This window comes from Rhopalosiphum maidis, chromosome 2 (genome assembly GCF_003676215.2).
Source record: "Rhopalosiphum maidis isolate BTI-1 chromosome 2, ASM367621v3, whole genome shotgun sequence".
NCBI classification, from domain to species: domain Eukaryota; kingdom Metazoa; phylum Arthropoda; class Insecta; order Hemiptera; family Aphididae; genus Rhopalosiphum; species Rhopalosiphum maidis.
Window position 1 is genome coordinate 44,315,054 of NC_040878.1, and position 17,022 is coordinate 44,332,075.

At 32.6% G+C, this 17,022-nt stretch overlaps 1 protein-coding gene across 2 annotated transcripts in view; it reads right to left on the bottom strand.

Moving 5' to 3' along the window:
* Positions 1–17,022, bottom strand: part of LOC113551157 (homeotic protein proboscipedia-like) — a 61,730-nt gene that overhangs the window by 6,297 nt on the left and 38,411 nt on the right. The window contains exon 2 of one of the 2 annotated variants that reach the window (XM_026953224.1): positions 16,030–16,065. The exons of the other annotated variant lie outside the window; for it this stretch is intronic. Coding sequence (XP_026809025.1) covers positions 16,030–16,065 — 36 coding nt within the window. The remainder of the gene's footprint in view (positions 1–16,029; positions 16,066–17,022) is intronic. 2 annotated transcript variants of the gene reach the window in all.

The following is a 17,022-nucleotide window of genomic DNA, read 5'->3' on the forward strand; positions in this document are numbered from 1 at the left end:
TCAGGCAAAACCCGAAAAGGCGGCATCTTTTTGAGTGATTTGTAACGCGCCAGAGACGTCATCAACATTCAAACATTCAACGAATAGCGAAAATACTTGCGGCGGGGCCCCGACCGTTTTCGAGTGACGAGAAACCGATCGAACTCGAGGGATATTTTAATAATGAGAACTCGAATGGCGCATACACTCTTCACCGAGATAGAGGTATAAACATGCACGACGCGTGTGTGTGACGTGTGTGTATGTGTGTTTCCTCTAAATATCATATATATATATATATATTTCATAGGTAATAGGTATATACAAATACGGTTCGTTGGGGCGGAATTTGATTTTCGGAAGTCACTTCTCTCATCTCCGCCGTCGTCTCTCTCCCCGTCGACCACCGTATAATGTCATCGGTATACTGCAGTGAGTATTGCGAGACGACGACCATGGTATGACGGAATAAGATAATATATAGAGACGGCCGCGGCGGTGGCGGAATCAAAGGCGCGGGCTGCAAACGAAATATTATATTATATTATATCCGGACGAGACGATATGAGGGTCGTCGAGACGAGAGGAGCTGCGGAGTGCGTGTGCTGCTGCGCTCGTATTCGTTTATATATAATATAACGGTCGGCTGCGACGAGAAATCGACTGGAGGGCGGTGGGCGGCCGTCGTTCATCAGTCATCGTCAAATCTCATATATACGATATGATATGATATGATATGATATGATATATATTATTATATACGCGGCCATGTGTCGCCAGGTAAAATTTAATATCGCCCGAGCGGCAAACGCGAGAGTTTGACTGGATGACAATAAGCGGGCGAGGACCGGCGTCGCTGCTCCGACTTAAACTGCGTACATGTATAAATGTGTGTGTGTATGACATTACCGTCGTCGTCGTTGTCGTCGTTGTTGTTGTTGTTGTTATTATTATTATTATTATTATTATTATGTATATGTATACGGATGCACGAATATCTTTTAGTCGAGCGCAAGAGGGGTTATTGCTGACATCATTTGTTGGGGTTCCGTTTCGGGTTTCGTCCGTCAGTCTCCTGCCGCATATATCGTTCGGTATATATATATATATGTAATATCTATATAGGTACCGCCGACGAGGTTACGACGGCCCGGTTATTGTGGTGGCGAGCGAGGGTGGGGGTCGGTTGAACATTTTTGTTTCTGTCTCGCGAACAAACATTTTTTTCTCTTCTTTTCGCTTTTCCAATATAAAACATCCGAAAGTCATCCCGCACCCCTTTCCGCGCTCGTGTCCCCCCTCCCCTTCAGCCGTCGACCCCCCGACACCACATAAAGTTAAGAAAAGTTACCGTATTCTTTTTTTTGTTTTTTCTATACGAAACGCTCCCCCTTTACCCCGCCGACCCTTTTTACGGGTTGTTTTTTTTTTTTTTACAGACCGGTAAAAGAATTTTTGATTAATGATATTACATTGATTTTTTCGTCGTGCTCATTCTCCCTCTTGCGCAAGGTTTTTACTTACTTATTATTATTATTTTTTTTTTTTTTAAGTTTTTGTTTTGCATATTTCTCTCAGTTTTCCCTATGGGCGCGCGCGCATCATAACCTTAAGAATTTATGCGTTTGACATGACTGCAGTATACATACCTATTTCTCACCCCATATAATTATATATACATATAACCTGAACAAACAAATGACTTTTTTTTTTACTCTCCGTTTTTTAATCGTTCATTATAATATAATGCATACCGGTGTTTAAACTGATCGTATTAAATTATTGTTTACCGATGTTTCTGTTTGTATGGGGTGGATAGGAAAGGAGTGCAGGAAAACGAAATTCATCCATATCCGCCGATTAAATAATCAAAACGTGACACAGAAACCTGCTGAATCTGTATCAAAACGACACTCCGTTCAGATTTACTATTATATCGTACGATACATAGTGATAATGGATAGGGTAAGTCAATACTTAATACATGACATAATATATATATATATATATATGCACGTATACAGGGTGTATCCGATAAATCTGAAATTGTACATTGAAATTACATTAAACTGTATCAGATCTATACATTATACGCGTGGTCCTATATATAGACGTCGTGAGACGTGCAGTATATTATACACACACATATAATGATATTTACGATGAGTGATTCATCAAAATATACACATACGTACATATAGCCTGCACAGACTTCGGTAAACTTTTGACGTTTTCAATGAGAAACCGTTTATGCTTGTCGGAAGTCTCAGCCTCAGTCGATGTAACAGGGGCGGGCTTGCGACTACACCCGCGTACGGCGTACTACATGTATATAGGCCGTAATAATCATACGAGACCCTTTGCGCTGGGTTTATAATAATCTAATTACGATATTCTCAGGTTTTTCTTCGGAAATCCTTAAGCCCTTGAGCAACTTGTCAGGCCGTGTTTATGGATCGGAAAAGGGTGTATGTGTTGTATTTATACGCGATGTATCGCAGCCAGTACCTACATGTGCATGCGCGAAGGCGAGAACTGCAGACGGTTAACCTGGCGGCGGCGGCGGCGTCGGCGCTCCGTATAAAGCAGTTGTATTTGTATACAACGATGGGGGACGGATGCAAAGTAAGTATAAAATATCGTACGGCGAACGGGCAGAGAGGGCGCGCGGCTATGACGACGTTGACAAAAGGCTCCACGACACTAGTGTTAATAATATAATCTCTCTCATTCAACCGAAATCACCGCGAGTTTGTTATGCCGCGTAACACACACCCCGCCCGCTGCTTGGATGCACCTTGTCATTCGGTTATATAGGTAATTTTACACATAATATGATATTATGTATAATGTATGTATACATCATTTGTATATTATGTGTATATATTTTATATGACGTCATTAATCGTGGCAAATATATACATACACTTTGTCGTGTGGTGCGTGTGTGTGTGTGTGTGTGTTCGGTGTCGTTTTGTATATTTGTAAAAACATTTATTATTTCAACTCTTTATTATATACGAAACACATTCAATTAGGTAAATAAACATATATATGCTGAACATTTAATATAATATAACAAGACAGTTTAGTGAATTTCGATTTTAATAATTAAAATGTTGCATATTTTTTTTTTTAATTAAACGCCCACCTAATAATAAAAAAATTATTATAAAAATAATACATTATGACTAAGACAAAGACTTTTAAGTGCTAAAAAACATCAAATATACATTTAAAATTATAAACTAATACATTAGAAAAGTAAAAATATACAGTTAGATATGTCCTAAAAAATATTTTCCCATATTTCACTAAAACATTACATTTTTTTCTTTAAATATTTTTTTTATTATAATTTATTTTATTAAATTTTCTATGTGTAAGGTTAACCTATATGTAAAAAAATAAGAATAATACACATCTAATTTAATGTGCCAACTGACCATTAAGATAAAAATTAGTCTCTATCATCTTTATGACAATTTCACAGTTTAACACAATTGTTAAAGTTAAATCAAAAAAAATATTAACCGAAGTAAAAGTACTTAATTTTCAATAAGCTATCAAAATGTGCACTAAAAACTTTAAGTATTTGATCATAATCATTGTGAAATATATTGTGTACTTACTAAGCATACAATAAAGTTAACCAGAAAAAATATGCAAATGCATGAAAGTCCTTGCTTTAATTATTACGAATCCATAAAATTAACAAATATTAAAAGGATAGGAACTATACTAAGTAAATGTTAAAAAAAAACTTACGATTTCAGACTTAGATTTGTAATAAGAATTAACCGTGGTTCTATAATATACTATAATATACATTTATATTTAAAAAAAACCCAGGATTTATCTTAAGAGTTATTCAGGACTTGAGTACTGACTTTTAAATAATTGGTATGGATCAACTATGATAAATGTTGGAGCTTGTTCAATTTTAAGAATATTATTGTCGGGTACCTCCTAATGTTTACATCTATAAAAATTAAAACTGGCATGCACAAAAATATAAAGCAAAAACAACTAATTAAAACTAATCTGTGGAAGTACGTATTCCCATATACAGACAAGTACCTCATCACAATATTAACATTTGGTATATTCGGTTCCGGAAAGAAGGTAATGGGGATTCTGTATATTATAAATGTGTAAGGGTCAACTAAGGGAGTCCGAAATACACCATCATTATAGATATACCATATATTCACTGAGCTTCATACCTTTTACCAAATTTATTGCAGAACATTAAATTTGTCAATACTTAGGAGTTATACGTAATTTTACACTAATCTGAACCCGTGTTTATTTAAAATATATTATTATTATATTATAATTCTACGTACATTAATATTCACGAGTATAATCTGCTGTTATTATCTTCAGCATAATATAAGATTATTTACGGGATTAGTGTGTACACAGTAAAGATTTTTAACCAGTGAATCCAGAAATGGTGTATCAACCCACCTCTATCAATTTTGATAAAAACAATAGTTGCATCAGATTTACAATGTACCTAATCATTATTTTTGGTACACCATTTGGATTACAGTGTGGAAATTCGAATGACACAATTTATACCTGTGATTCGTTTAATTATTGCCACAAGTTAATATTTGAAAATATTCATTCTCGTCGTGACCTACACAGGTATATGACTATATCGTCTGTATCATTAATACTGCCATGTTAGGGATCATGTATACAAGATTCATAACAATATTGTACACTAGCTGCAGCATGATGATGCGGCACGGAACCGGAAGATCGGATGGCCGAATGGACGTTTCAAAATAATAATATTATGATGCGGCGAGCATATATATATACATATTATTATTATTATTATTATGTCTGCCCGTGTACAAACGATGAAACGAAACACTGTCTCGCGCGCAACACTCTGTATATTATAATAGTAGTACATTATATTATTTACAGTAATATTATGTCACGATATAATATATGTATTATTATGGTCGACGTGACCGAAAAACATGGCAACCGTTTGGCGCTCACGTTCATCAGTATTCGCGTCTTGTCATTGGTTCGTTTCCTGCCCCGGAGTAGCGGTGGAGCTGTCAATCAAACCCACGGGCCCCGTATATAATAATATTATACATGTACGCACCGACCCTCGGCCTGGGCGACGTATAGTCGGTAGCGGTGGCGGCGGGACAAAAACACTGCAGCTTGAGTTGCCTGTCGCAACACATCCACAAAACAAAATACATATATTACGCTTCTGAAATCCGTACGTCTACGGTGTGTACATGTGTAGTGTAGTTAATTTATCTATATTTTTTCGTCTTATACCATACTCGTCGTCGTAAATATCGCGTACCTAACACCGTATAGTAGCGCTCTGCAGAAGATTTTTGAGACTATATAATAATACTAATAGTATGTAATACTATGTACATTCTCGATTACTTCGACTTGAATATCATCACGTATGTTAACTAAAACCATTTATATTTCATTTGATAAACCGTTTCTTGGCTTTACATAAATAGCACTATAGTGTATTGGTTTAATTTGCTAAAGATAATATACTAAACACAATCACATAAATAACACACTGGTACAAAATTATACGAGTTTATTATGGTCTATATTTATACACACTCTCCCTTTACTCATACTTATCGTAAATGTATCTCTGGTGAGTGTCTAAAATTATTTCGCAGATCTGACTAAGAATACATTTTTTTAATCTTTCCTCGTGAAACCACGAGTTTTTCTAAAAAAAAATATCCAAGAGTTAATTTACTACTTTTGAGTTAATTTAAATTCACAGGTCCGGCCACTCTGAAAATGACACTCCTATATTGCGTAGGTATTATTAAAGGTACTATATGTCGTCGTATATTTTATAACATATATTAGGATACGCGAATCTGAATCCAAAAAGTCCCCTCCAAAACGCCGTCGCGTACTACATAACGCACCATCGTGAATATTATCTCTATATCACTTATCACGATTCAAGGATGCGATGACTTGCTGTCGTAACACAACGGTTCAAATCGTCTGCGATCGATTTACCGTTTCCACCGAATTTCGCCGATTATATTCTTCTGGAGAAAATCTCGCGTGTCGACCGTACGTCGTTGCCACCGTAAATCGAATTCTTTCGCATTGTCGTTAGACCGCCGCGTAATTATCGCGGCCAAACACGCGTCTCTCCGTGTGGTTCGTGCGAACAGAGATACCATTATATACATAGTTTAAGCGTCGTCGCTGTCGTTCTCCCCGCGATGTCGCTCTGTTTTATGTGTACCTATATAATATATACACTACACACTACACAGGTATGATATGCAATGTGTTACGGATGAAACTTAGACCGCGCGTAGCAGTGATCTATATATAATATATTATAATATACGCGTGTGCATAGATTATATTATTATATAACACGAACGCACAGTTCGCTCACGTCCCTCTGCTCCCTCTCGCGCGTCATTCCACCGCCGAAACGGTGCGTCTAACTTATTATTAAAATATGCTAATATGACGTCATACTTCGCTCAAGTACCCCCGCACGAGTATATACATATCGTCACGGGGAGCGATAAAGACGCGCGGCGTGGATATACGCGTATAATATGTGTGCGTGTGTAATATATATATATATATATATATATTCGTGCGGGGTGCAACGCGTGTGCAGTGTAGAGTCACGACTTCTGGACGAGGGTTGTCGCGTGCGTGCGTAATTTATATACGTTTCGGCAGACAGTAGTGCGTTTGATCGGGGAGGGGGTTGTCAAAGTTTACCTCCCCACTAGGAAATCGACAGCCGATGACACCATATATGTACGAAGTAAATTGCTATGTGTGTGTGTGGGTATATATAGGTACTTCAATATAATAAACGGGTGGAAATGTGCAATCAGCACATCTTCGCGAAAAACAAATTTTCGCCTATATGACGTCCTTTCGTCGCCGAGGTGGTTGAAACTGTACTGTTTTAATCCGATTGAAAAAGAGTAGCAACAAATAATCCTTGTGTGTAAAATCGGATATATGCATATATTATATTATGTAATATATACACGCCAAACCAAACCACACTTCGTCTGCTCCCTTCTTTATTCGTATAGGTTCCGTTTCATTATCTTGCTCTGTATATGTATTATATCATTACAATAACGGACGGATGATACGAAATAATATATTATATAAAATAAAAGAGAGAGAGAGAGCTCGCGTGTCTGTGTATAGTTTTTGTAGGGGTTGAAAACGCTTAAGAAATAAACGCGTTGAGATAGCATTGACAATATAAATTATATGCATATATATATTTATATATAAGTAAAGGTATTATATTATATACGACCAGATGCAAAATCGTGCAATTGATAGCTGTTTGTGTGCGTTATACGAATATTTTCGATTTGTGCGTTACATTACAACGAGATTACTACGTTTTTGAAAAATAACAATATAATTTAGGTATAGAATACAATAACTTGTCAGTTGTTACATTTATCATTGTGACCTGCAAATTATTAAGTTGTAAAACGTTTTTAAAGCTGTCATTTTCTAATAAGATTACATTTGAATAAGTATCGTGTTATATTAGACGTCACGTATATTCAAAGTTATAATATAGAGGTAAAAATCGAGTAAATAATATTATAATAAACGAAAAACCGTATACACCATAATATTATAATAAAATATGATGCTTTAACGGTGGATAATATATGGACGGTTCAGTAAGCGTAAATTTATAACTTAGTCAGCGGTAATCGTTACAAGTGTCTAAATTTGATACTAAAAACAAGCTCTTATTACTAAAGTTTTGATAATCAATATGGTTTATAAAATTTAGAATTCATAAAATTTGATAAAATAAAACAAAAATCAAACATAGCAATTGTTGATTTCAAAATCATATAAAACTGTACACTTTATTATACTACAATAGTATACTATTATATAGCACTTTAGTATACTAGAGAACTTTTTTTAAAGTTCATACAATGGCAACTACTTAGGTATTCATACAATACTATTATAATTTATAAGGATACTCGTTTGTTACCGCCCCGCCACCAACCAGTATAAAATTTATCGCCCCGCCGAGATCTTAAATCAGCAGTCTTTAATCTAAAATCTAAAATGTTAATATTCATAGTCGATATCTCTGCATATCTATGATCTTACATGTATTCTAGTCTAGTATAACATATATTTAATAATAAAGGGTAAATACCTAGTATAATATTTGAATTTGTACTTTATTATGTAATCGTGTTAGTATGTTTTCGGCTTCTCACTATATTGTATTTAATTCTATTTTAAAATTTATATACCTATCTCACATAATGTACTCGTATTAGCTTATTTCAAAATAGTATGTAAAAATTAGTTTTAATTAGTTATTTCTTGTAATATTTAATACTGGCATTAGTGGCGTTCATTCAATTTTACAACAAAAATTATTATAAGAACAAATAAAATATGTGCTTTTTTTTTACATAATGTTACTATAAAATATTAGTTGTCAACTATGCTATTATTAATTGTAAATAATTTATCATAACTATTTTTCAATGGTGAGATGATAACAAACAAGTTCCATTTATAGTATAATATATATGTACCTCTAAAAATGTATCGTACTTGACGTATAATATGACATACGACAGTGTATATGATTTAATACATTATTATATAATATTATAAAATATCGCTTGCAGTTAAAAAAAAAACTGGTAAAGGAAAAATTTTACCTCGAGTTGATTGACCATGTATAATATTATGATAATGATAGGGTATTGACAGCCTGTTTCCTCGATGATATAAATACGACTGTGAGAGTATTTATACAGACGGGTAAAGATATCTCGCGGAATTCCGAATATTTTTCACGAGGCTCCGTGGTGTATATAATAATATATATATATATATATAAATATAGGTATATATAGTGCTGTTATATAAGGACCCTATCATCGTGTGCCAAAATAACGACACTGCAGCACACTATATTGGAACATTCTCAACAGACACCTCTGTGCGTGTTTATGTCCCTCCCTCCGTCACTTCGATGCGCCGTAGGGCTGTTGCGGTTTATTTTCCTCCTGAGCTCTTTTGAATCCGCCGCAAAGGTTTGTAGTCCCGCAGGAGACGAGCTTTCGGCAAACTCTAAAAGGTTCGTGCGTCAACCGTCGTATTATGTTATATAAATACTGCGTTTATATTATATATTTACACACATTGCACACACTTGCTATATCGTATTATATTATACATTTACGTTAAAAGAAATAAATAAGTACCTATAATTAGTATTTGAGCACGAGTTATACGGTGTATCGACAACATTAAAAAAATCTATTTAAATGAACAAGCTGCAGTACCTCAAGTGTGTTAGTCATCATTTTAGTTTAATACTTTAATGCAAATTTATTGGTTCAATCTTAGTAAAATAAAAACCCATTTTCACATACTATACTCATTTATACCTGTCTTAATTGAACATCGCAAAAAAATATATTTTTCTGAAACTAAAGACCAAACTTCTTCACTCATCTATATTAAAACACATTACGTAAGAGATCACGCTGCTTATAAAATTTACATGTCATCATAATATGATCATTATTATTTTAAGTATATTGACTATTATATTTATATCTATACGGTTGTCATTAAACATGAATATTCACATATCATAATGTAGAAACGATAATTAATAAATGATAATTTGTAAATAATTTTATGGTTACAACAATTTGTACAAAAATTATATTAGTGGTTGCCAATTGGTAATTAATAATTTATCGTGTTAATGCATTTTTTTTTTTTTTTTTTTTTTAATGTTTCCCTAACAATTTGTATATTCTAGTTGTTAACACTGTTCAGTAGCCAGTAGGCAGTAAGTCACATAATATTTTCTAAGACCCACCTCTTCTATTGTAATATATCTGATAGAGTATATAATATTATGTATAGCAAGACGCGCCCGAGCAAGATGCGCTGATTTCTACGCTGCACTCTTTCTTTTTGTTTCGTGGGCGTCGTATTATTATGATTATTGTACAGACACACACAAAGAGTTTGTCGGAAAAGCGACGCGGCGTATAACGAAATATATTATACATAGAACAATATTATATTATACATATATATGTCTACGCGAAATTCGGTGTAGGTATTATTGTTATTATATACGGAGCGCGTATTTGTATATATATATATATAAACATAAATCTATTCAATAATGCCGACAGATGTGTAAAACGTGTTTCGTAAAAAAAAATCCAACCACCTACCTACCCGCAAAAAGGTAGTTTTAGACCTTCACGATATATATTATATATAGTATGTACTAGGGTAGCACTCAACAAAATTTTTTTTAGTTCTCTCATATTTTGAATTCATTCTATAATTCAAAAAAAAAATAATACTGTGAATATAATATGAAGTCATTATATAAACATTAAATGGTAGCTCAATAAACTTAAAAATACCAAATGTATTGTCTTATATGTTATAAAACCTAATAGATACTATTAAGTACTTAAATTTCTGTACTTAGTATATTCAGTTATTTTAGGAAATTGAAATCTTTTATAGTGGTTTATGTTATAAGTATAGGTATAAATACTTCTTACTCTCAATAGAAACAAAGTAAAATATCTAAGTTAATATTTCTGTTCAATAATGTTACAAATATATTATATGATATTATATTACAATAAGTAATAATATTATATTTTATTCATCTGACATAGATGTGTTATTTCAAAATATAAAAATGGCTTGTAAAATGTTAATTGGTGCCAGGGATAATATTTTTCAAAACATTACGTAAAAAATATTTTATAAAAATATATTGAAAAATAAATATATTAAACATTAATTAAAAATATATTTGTCGAGTTTCTCTTGGTTCAAGTTGAAGGTTTTAAAGAAATAATATATATGTATACAAATCCTAAACTGATATTGGTAATATTATTGTTGTAACTATGTATAAAAATCCGGTAGTATAATATAATGTTATAATAAGTTATTTAATTAATTTATGTACTGTATAATAAGACATTATTAGAGCAGAAAAGGCAATATATTATCTGATTAAACTAAGTATTAATGCGATGTATAAATTATTTCAGTTACAGCTAGATTTAATTATTATCATTTCACAGGGAAAACATACTATAATATAAATAATATGAACACCACATTTTAATACCATATTTGTTTTATATATCCAATTGTTTAACCGAAATTCAAAATAATAATATAAAAATATTAATAATAGTTGCATACCCCAAAAAAAAAAACACGATTTCAATCAAATACACATTTGCAAACATACGTGAGATTTAAATTTTTTTAACACACGTGCTAAAACTCCATAATGTTCGTTTGGATGAGTTTAATATAATATTATAATATAATTTTGTATTCTTGAACTTAATAAAATACGGTAGTAAAGATTCCTGTCATGACGGTGTAAACGATTTAGAAGAGTTACCCTTGGGGAGGCGTACAACGGGTGCGTCGGAAGTGAAACGGCGGATTGAAAATTTTATGTATATCGACGCCCGTGCGCATATAAAAAATAGTAATTAATAATCTAATAATAATATATGTATTGTGTATATACAATTGTTCTCTGGTCATAGACAAAATTTGATGGACGTGACTCTGATTCAATTCTAATCCGGTACGTTATTTTAGCATAATACACCCATTGTTCTACTTATATGCATGCATAATATTCACGTGTACGAGAAATAAAGCCAAAAGGTTACGTGTTTGAGCAGAACGGCAATAAAAAATTAAATATTTGTTTACGGTATTTGAATATTATCAGCGATGCAGGATCATCTGAAAAAAAGTAGTTAAAAAACACGCGAAACAAAGGACCGAATGTCGAGTACAATGCATCATCCAATAAAATAATTACAAAATATTATATAATATGTAATTAAAGCGCGAAATCATAAAATCACATTACAATAACACGGTGTTTATACTTTGCATATTGTTATACCATGTATCTATATCGTTAAGTGATTTACGATAATAATAATATAATTTTTTTTTTTTTTTTAATAAATAACCACCGCTTAGTGTTGCGGTGATACCTGCCTAGTAATAATAATAATAAAAATAATAATAACATTATATTAAAATATACGTATTATGTCGCGCAATAACGAATACCGCGGAAAAAAATTAATGGAAAAAATGACAAAAAATCAGGAACGGGTGAAAAAAAAACTACTCCCCATCCCTCTGCAGACGTAAATTGATGCGTATATATGCATGCCACGTGAGTGGTGGATGGGTGTGGGCAATCACGCCGATTGTGTGTGTTTGTCCACACGCACCCATCGCCGTGGTGTTTCCGGCCGGATGACCGGACACTATAATATGTACGCGGGCACACGCTTTATATATAATATAATATTATTTGTACGATATGGTTATGCGACGTCCTCTCCGCCAGGCTCGCGAGGCTATTATAATATATACGTATACACGCCTGCACACGTGATGAAGCAGCGGTATTTGTGGGCATTTTGAGTGTGTGCGGCGGTGGCGGCGGCAACGTGTCGCGCTCGCTATTTAAATTAAAACACTAAGCGGTTTTCAATTTGTTCGCTGCAGCGGCTGTCGCGCGCGACGCCGCCACCGCGTACGTCCCCCTCTGAGCTTATGCAAAACGAGCCGCCGCCCCGCGCTGATCCGCCCGCACCCTCACCCGCCGCAACGGAAAATCCCCCTCCTACTACCCCCTTATTGTGTTCAAACTCGTCGACCGACGGAGGCTGCGTCGTATAATAATAATAATCCGTTCCTCTCGAGTCGTGCAACTGCGAAAAAATATCGAAAAAAAATGTATATAACGATGGTAAAATATATGCTTAAAATTAAATAATATATCAATTCCAACAAACCTAACAAAATCGGTTTCATAATATTATATAGTTTTTAATGATCATATCATGCAATTTAATATTGGCATACACTGCCTATTGTGCCTATATTTTGCAGTCAGTGGGTATCTGGTCCTATAGGTACTCCTCATATCAGTCCAATCTATGTTTACGAGTACGGAGTTTTATAATTTTATCTACACATAAAATAGTCACTGTATAAATCGACAATAAAGAATGTAAATCATAGTCAACGCTAAAGTGATCAGCTAAATACATAATTATCTTTATTAAAATAATGGCAAATAATAAGCAATAGAGTATATTGTTATATATTAATAAGTTACGACTTCGTACGATTAAAATGTCCAAAAAAACTTTAATATGATATTTAATTTTAAGCGAATTATTTATTTATATTTATTATTATAATTAAGTTATCATCAACATAATGATTCTCCATTAACCTCGTGTATAATAATCACCCTTTTTTGAACAAAAACTACTTCCTAGAGATTGTATTATAAATTATAATACATATTGTACGTATTGTTTCTACTATAAAGTACTTCTATAGTATTTTCTTTAAACGTAAAAAATAAATTTAAATGATTCAAAAATTAATAAAAAAATTAAAAAGTCACATAGGTACTATTTTAATTCGTTTTCTGAATCATCTGAATTAAATATTATAGTGTTGCGAAGTAAAATTTCTTAGAAAACGTAAGATAATAATATAAAATGTATACATAAAGTTCTAGTTTATTTATATAATACAACTATAACATTTATAACGGTATATTTAATTGAAAACGTTATCTTTAATTTTGTTTTACTATATAAATTATATGTATAAGTACGACGGTTGTCGACATCATTACAGTTTGCATAGGATGATGGGATATGTATTATCATCCCTGCTCATTTCTCATTCAATTATTTTATTCCCTAATTATTTTTTTTTTTTTAAACACTATCCTTATTAACAAAGAATAGATACATATCTACGCATTTGACTAAATGTAAAGTATATATAGTCTATTTGGATTTATAATATGTCTCAAATAAACAAAATATTTATTTTTTATGATAAACGATTGAATATTATAATAGTATATTAGTATAAACTGTATGACTTTAGACGTAAAAAAAAAAAAATTGAAATTGAAAATGTAAATTAATTTTGATTATTATTTTAATATTTAAATATGATATAGAAACAATATACACATGACATGTATCGAATAACAAGATAATGCACAAATTATTTTTCATTTTTTCGACTGACACCAAAAATCACGCGTCATTGATGTTCTCAAGCACACATCCGTCGAACCCTGAAACACCAGACCCTTAATGGACCCCCTTCACACTCGAATATCGACCCTTTTTGCTTCAAAAAATATATAATTACCGTTTCTTACGGTTGTTTGTATCATGTAAAATAAAATAAATCTTGAAAAAATATTATGCAATATTATATTGGTATTAATATTTATATTATGTAATTATAAATTAATTGCAATGATATTATAGGCAAGGTTGTGAAAAGTGAGCAGTGACAGATGCCGTAATTTATCCCGTTTGTAGTCATCCTCATTTAATTTACCATCGCCACATCTACACACAGTAACAAATCTTATTTTCAGCTTAAACAGTAATATAAAATATTGTTACCTTATTATATGCGAATAGTTCAAACACATAATATGAATATATTTTCACACGCGTGTACTCGCATAGAAAAATAGATTTTAAAAATAACAATGTCGTATTATAATACACCAATATGCGACAATGATGTAGTACATATTATATACATCCTCAAGCAAACACCAATATGCACACACATATAGATCGATCGAATTCGAGTCGACCACCCCTACCACTATTTGTAAGTGCGGTGGGAGTAGGGGTAGAAAAGCGTTGATTGCGCCATTGGTTTATTAGCGGAAAAGACGCGGCTGCGGTCGGGAACGGTTTTTTGCTACGCGCGTTTATCTCGACCGGGGCCCGGCGCAAAAACGGAATGAAATGTATCGGAAGGAAACTCACTCCTCCACTGCAGCCTCCGACTCTTATCTTGGTATTTATATATGTATACTCAAAGGCATACAGTGTATAAACCGCAACGTTCTTTTTCGCGGTGTGTCTGTCGCCGCCGAAGGACCCCACTGAGCTCAACGGGTGGCGTGGTAGTGTGGACTGGGTGTTGCAAGGGTCGTATACATATATACCACAAGAAAAAAAAATAAGGGAAGTGTTCCGCGCGTATCGTCGTCGCCGTCGTTGTCGCCGCCGCCGCCGTCGTCGTCGTTGTTATATTATTATATATTATTATTATTATCGTGTGCGGTGTGTGTATATATAGAGGTTTTTTCTGTAAAAATATTGTTTATCTCGCCACCGTTTTTTACGACCGATGTATATGTGTGTGTGTGTGTGTGTGTGTGTTATATGTATGTTTGTATTTATAGGTTATTTTTTTAACCTCTATACACGCTCCCACCGCCGACTGCAGATCGTGAGATTCCACTGTAGCCTGTAGGTCCTATACATTATATATACCTATCCCAACTATATGTACCTACCGCTGCAAACCTGCTGGCAAAATTAACCTATACAGTTTAAATATATATAAATATAAACACCGTGATAAATATTAGTCACGTATGAATATATTCAAAATATACTTTTTTTTTTCATTTTTACTCGATTCATCATGATCACGTAAGAGGCTCGTCGTACGATATATTATTCATCATATACTATACATATTCTATATATATATATTACTATGAATACTAGTACTCGTGGACGATTTGCCCGATTAAAAATAATGGCTTAAACGAAAACGGCAATTATGATAATCGTCAGTGATTTATATCGTACAGTATAATATATTATGTAGCTATAGATCTATAACGACTATAACTATACATAGAGCTTCGGACGTCGGTGTCGAAATAATAATATTATCATATAGCAGATGTACGCACACGTATAAAATATAACGAATTTTATATGTGTCTCTACGATGCTGCAACGGTTAACTATATATCTATCTAAAACATTAATAAATTATTTATATTACATATATAAATATGATATTTTTACTGTTTTGACTTACGTTTTTCATCGAATAAACACGTAGTTTTACGCACTCCTGGAAAAAACAATATAATATCCTTTTTATTTCAAACGTTTTAAGAGAATAACACCATAATTTTATTGTTCACCATTTGTACACAATATAATTATATTTAATATATGATATTGTTCGCACAATATTTTAACAATACATCAACATTATAAGAGTTTTAAATGTTATATATGTGTATATGTGGTACGTCATTTGTTAATAAAAACTGCACACGAATTGGATTCAGATATTATAATTATATATTCTACAATATATGCTACCACTTTTGTATACACTTAATCTTAAACTATAATAGTATTATATAGTAAACGCGTGTAAAATTATTCGATTTAAACGGCATTGGCAAAAATATACACTTCACTGTTCTTACCCGACTTATAATATTGTATTTCAACATGCAGGATGATATCGCATAAAAAGTTTAATAATTATTCATTTTGACATTTTTATTGCATCCTATGTACTAAAATATAATAATAATAATAAGTGCGTTAATGCAATAATAAACATATATTTATACGCGCGTGGACGTTGCTAATAGTTTTCCAAACTTAATTTCCATTTATATTTATATATATATATATATAAATAATACATTGAATATGTGACGATACTATATAATATATTATTTTATACTATACATACGCACGTACATTATAATATAGAATTATGAAATAAAGCGACAAACTTAAACGTAACATAATTGATTTTATACACAGGATATCCGGTAGAGGATTTTATACTTATATATATATATATATATGCGAAAAACAAAAATTCTTGTAATATTTTATGTAGTGTACGCGTATTATACATTTCCGGCGTAATTATAAAACGTCGTGCGTTCGTTATACATATAAACGCGGGAGAACGAAAAATGTCTGCCACGAGATTATTATTTAAGAAAAAAATGCATATAATAATAATTGGCGTGTAACTGTAATTCATTACTATAAATAT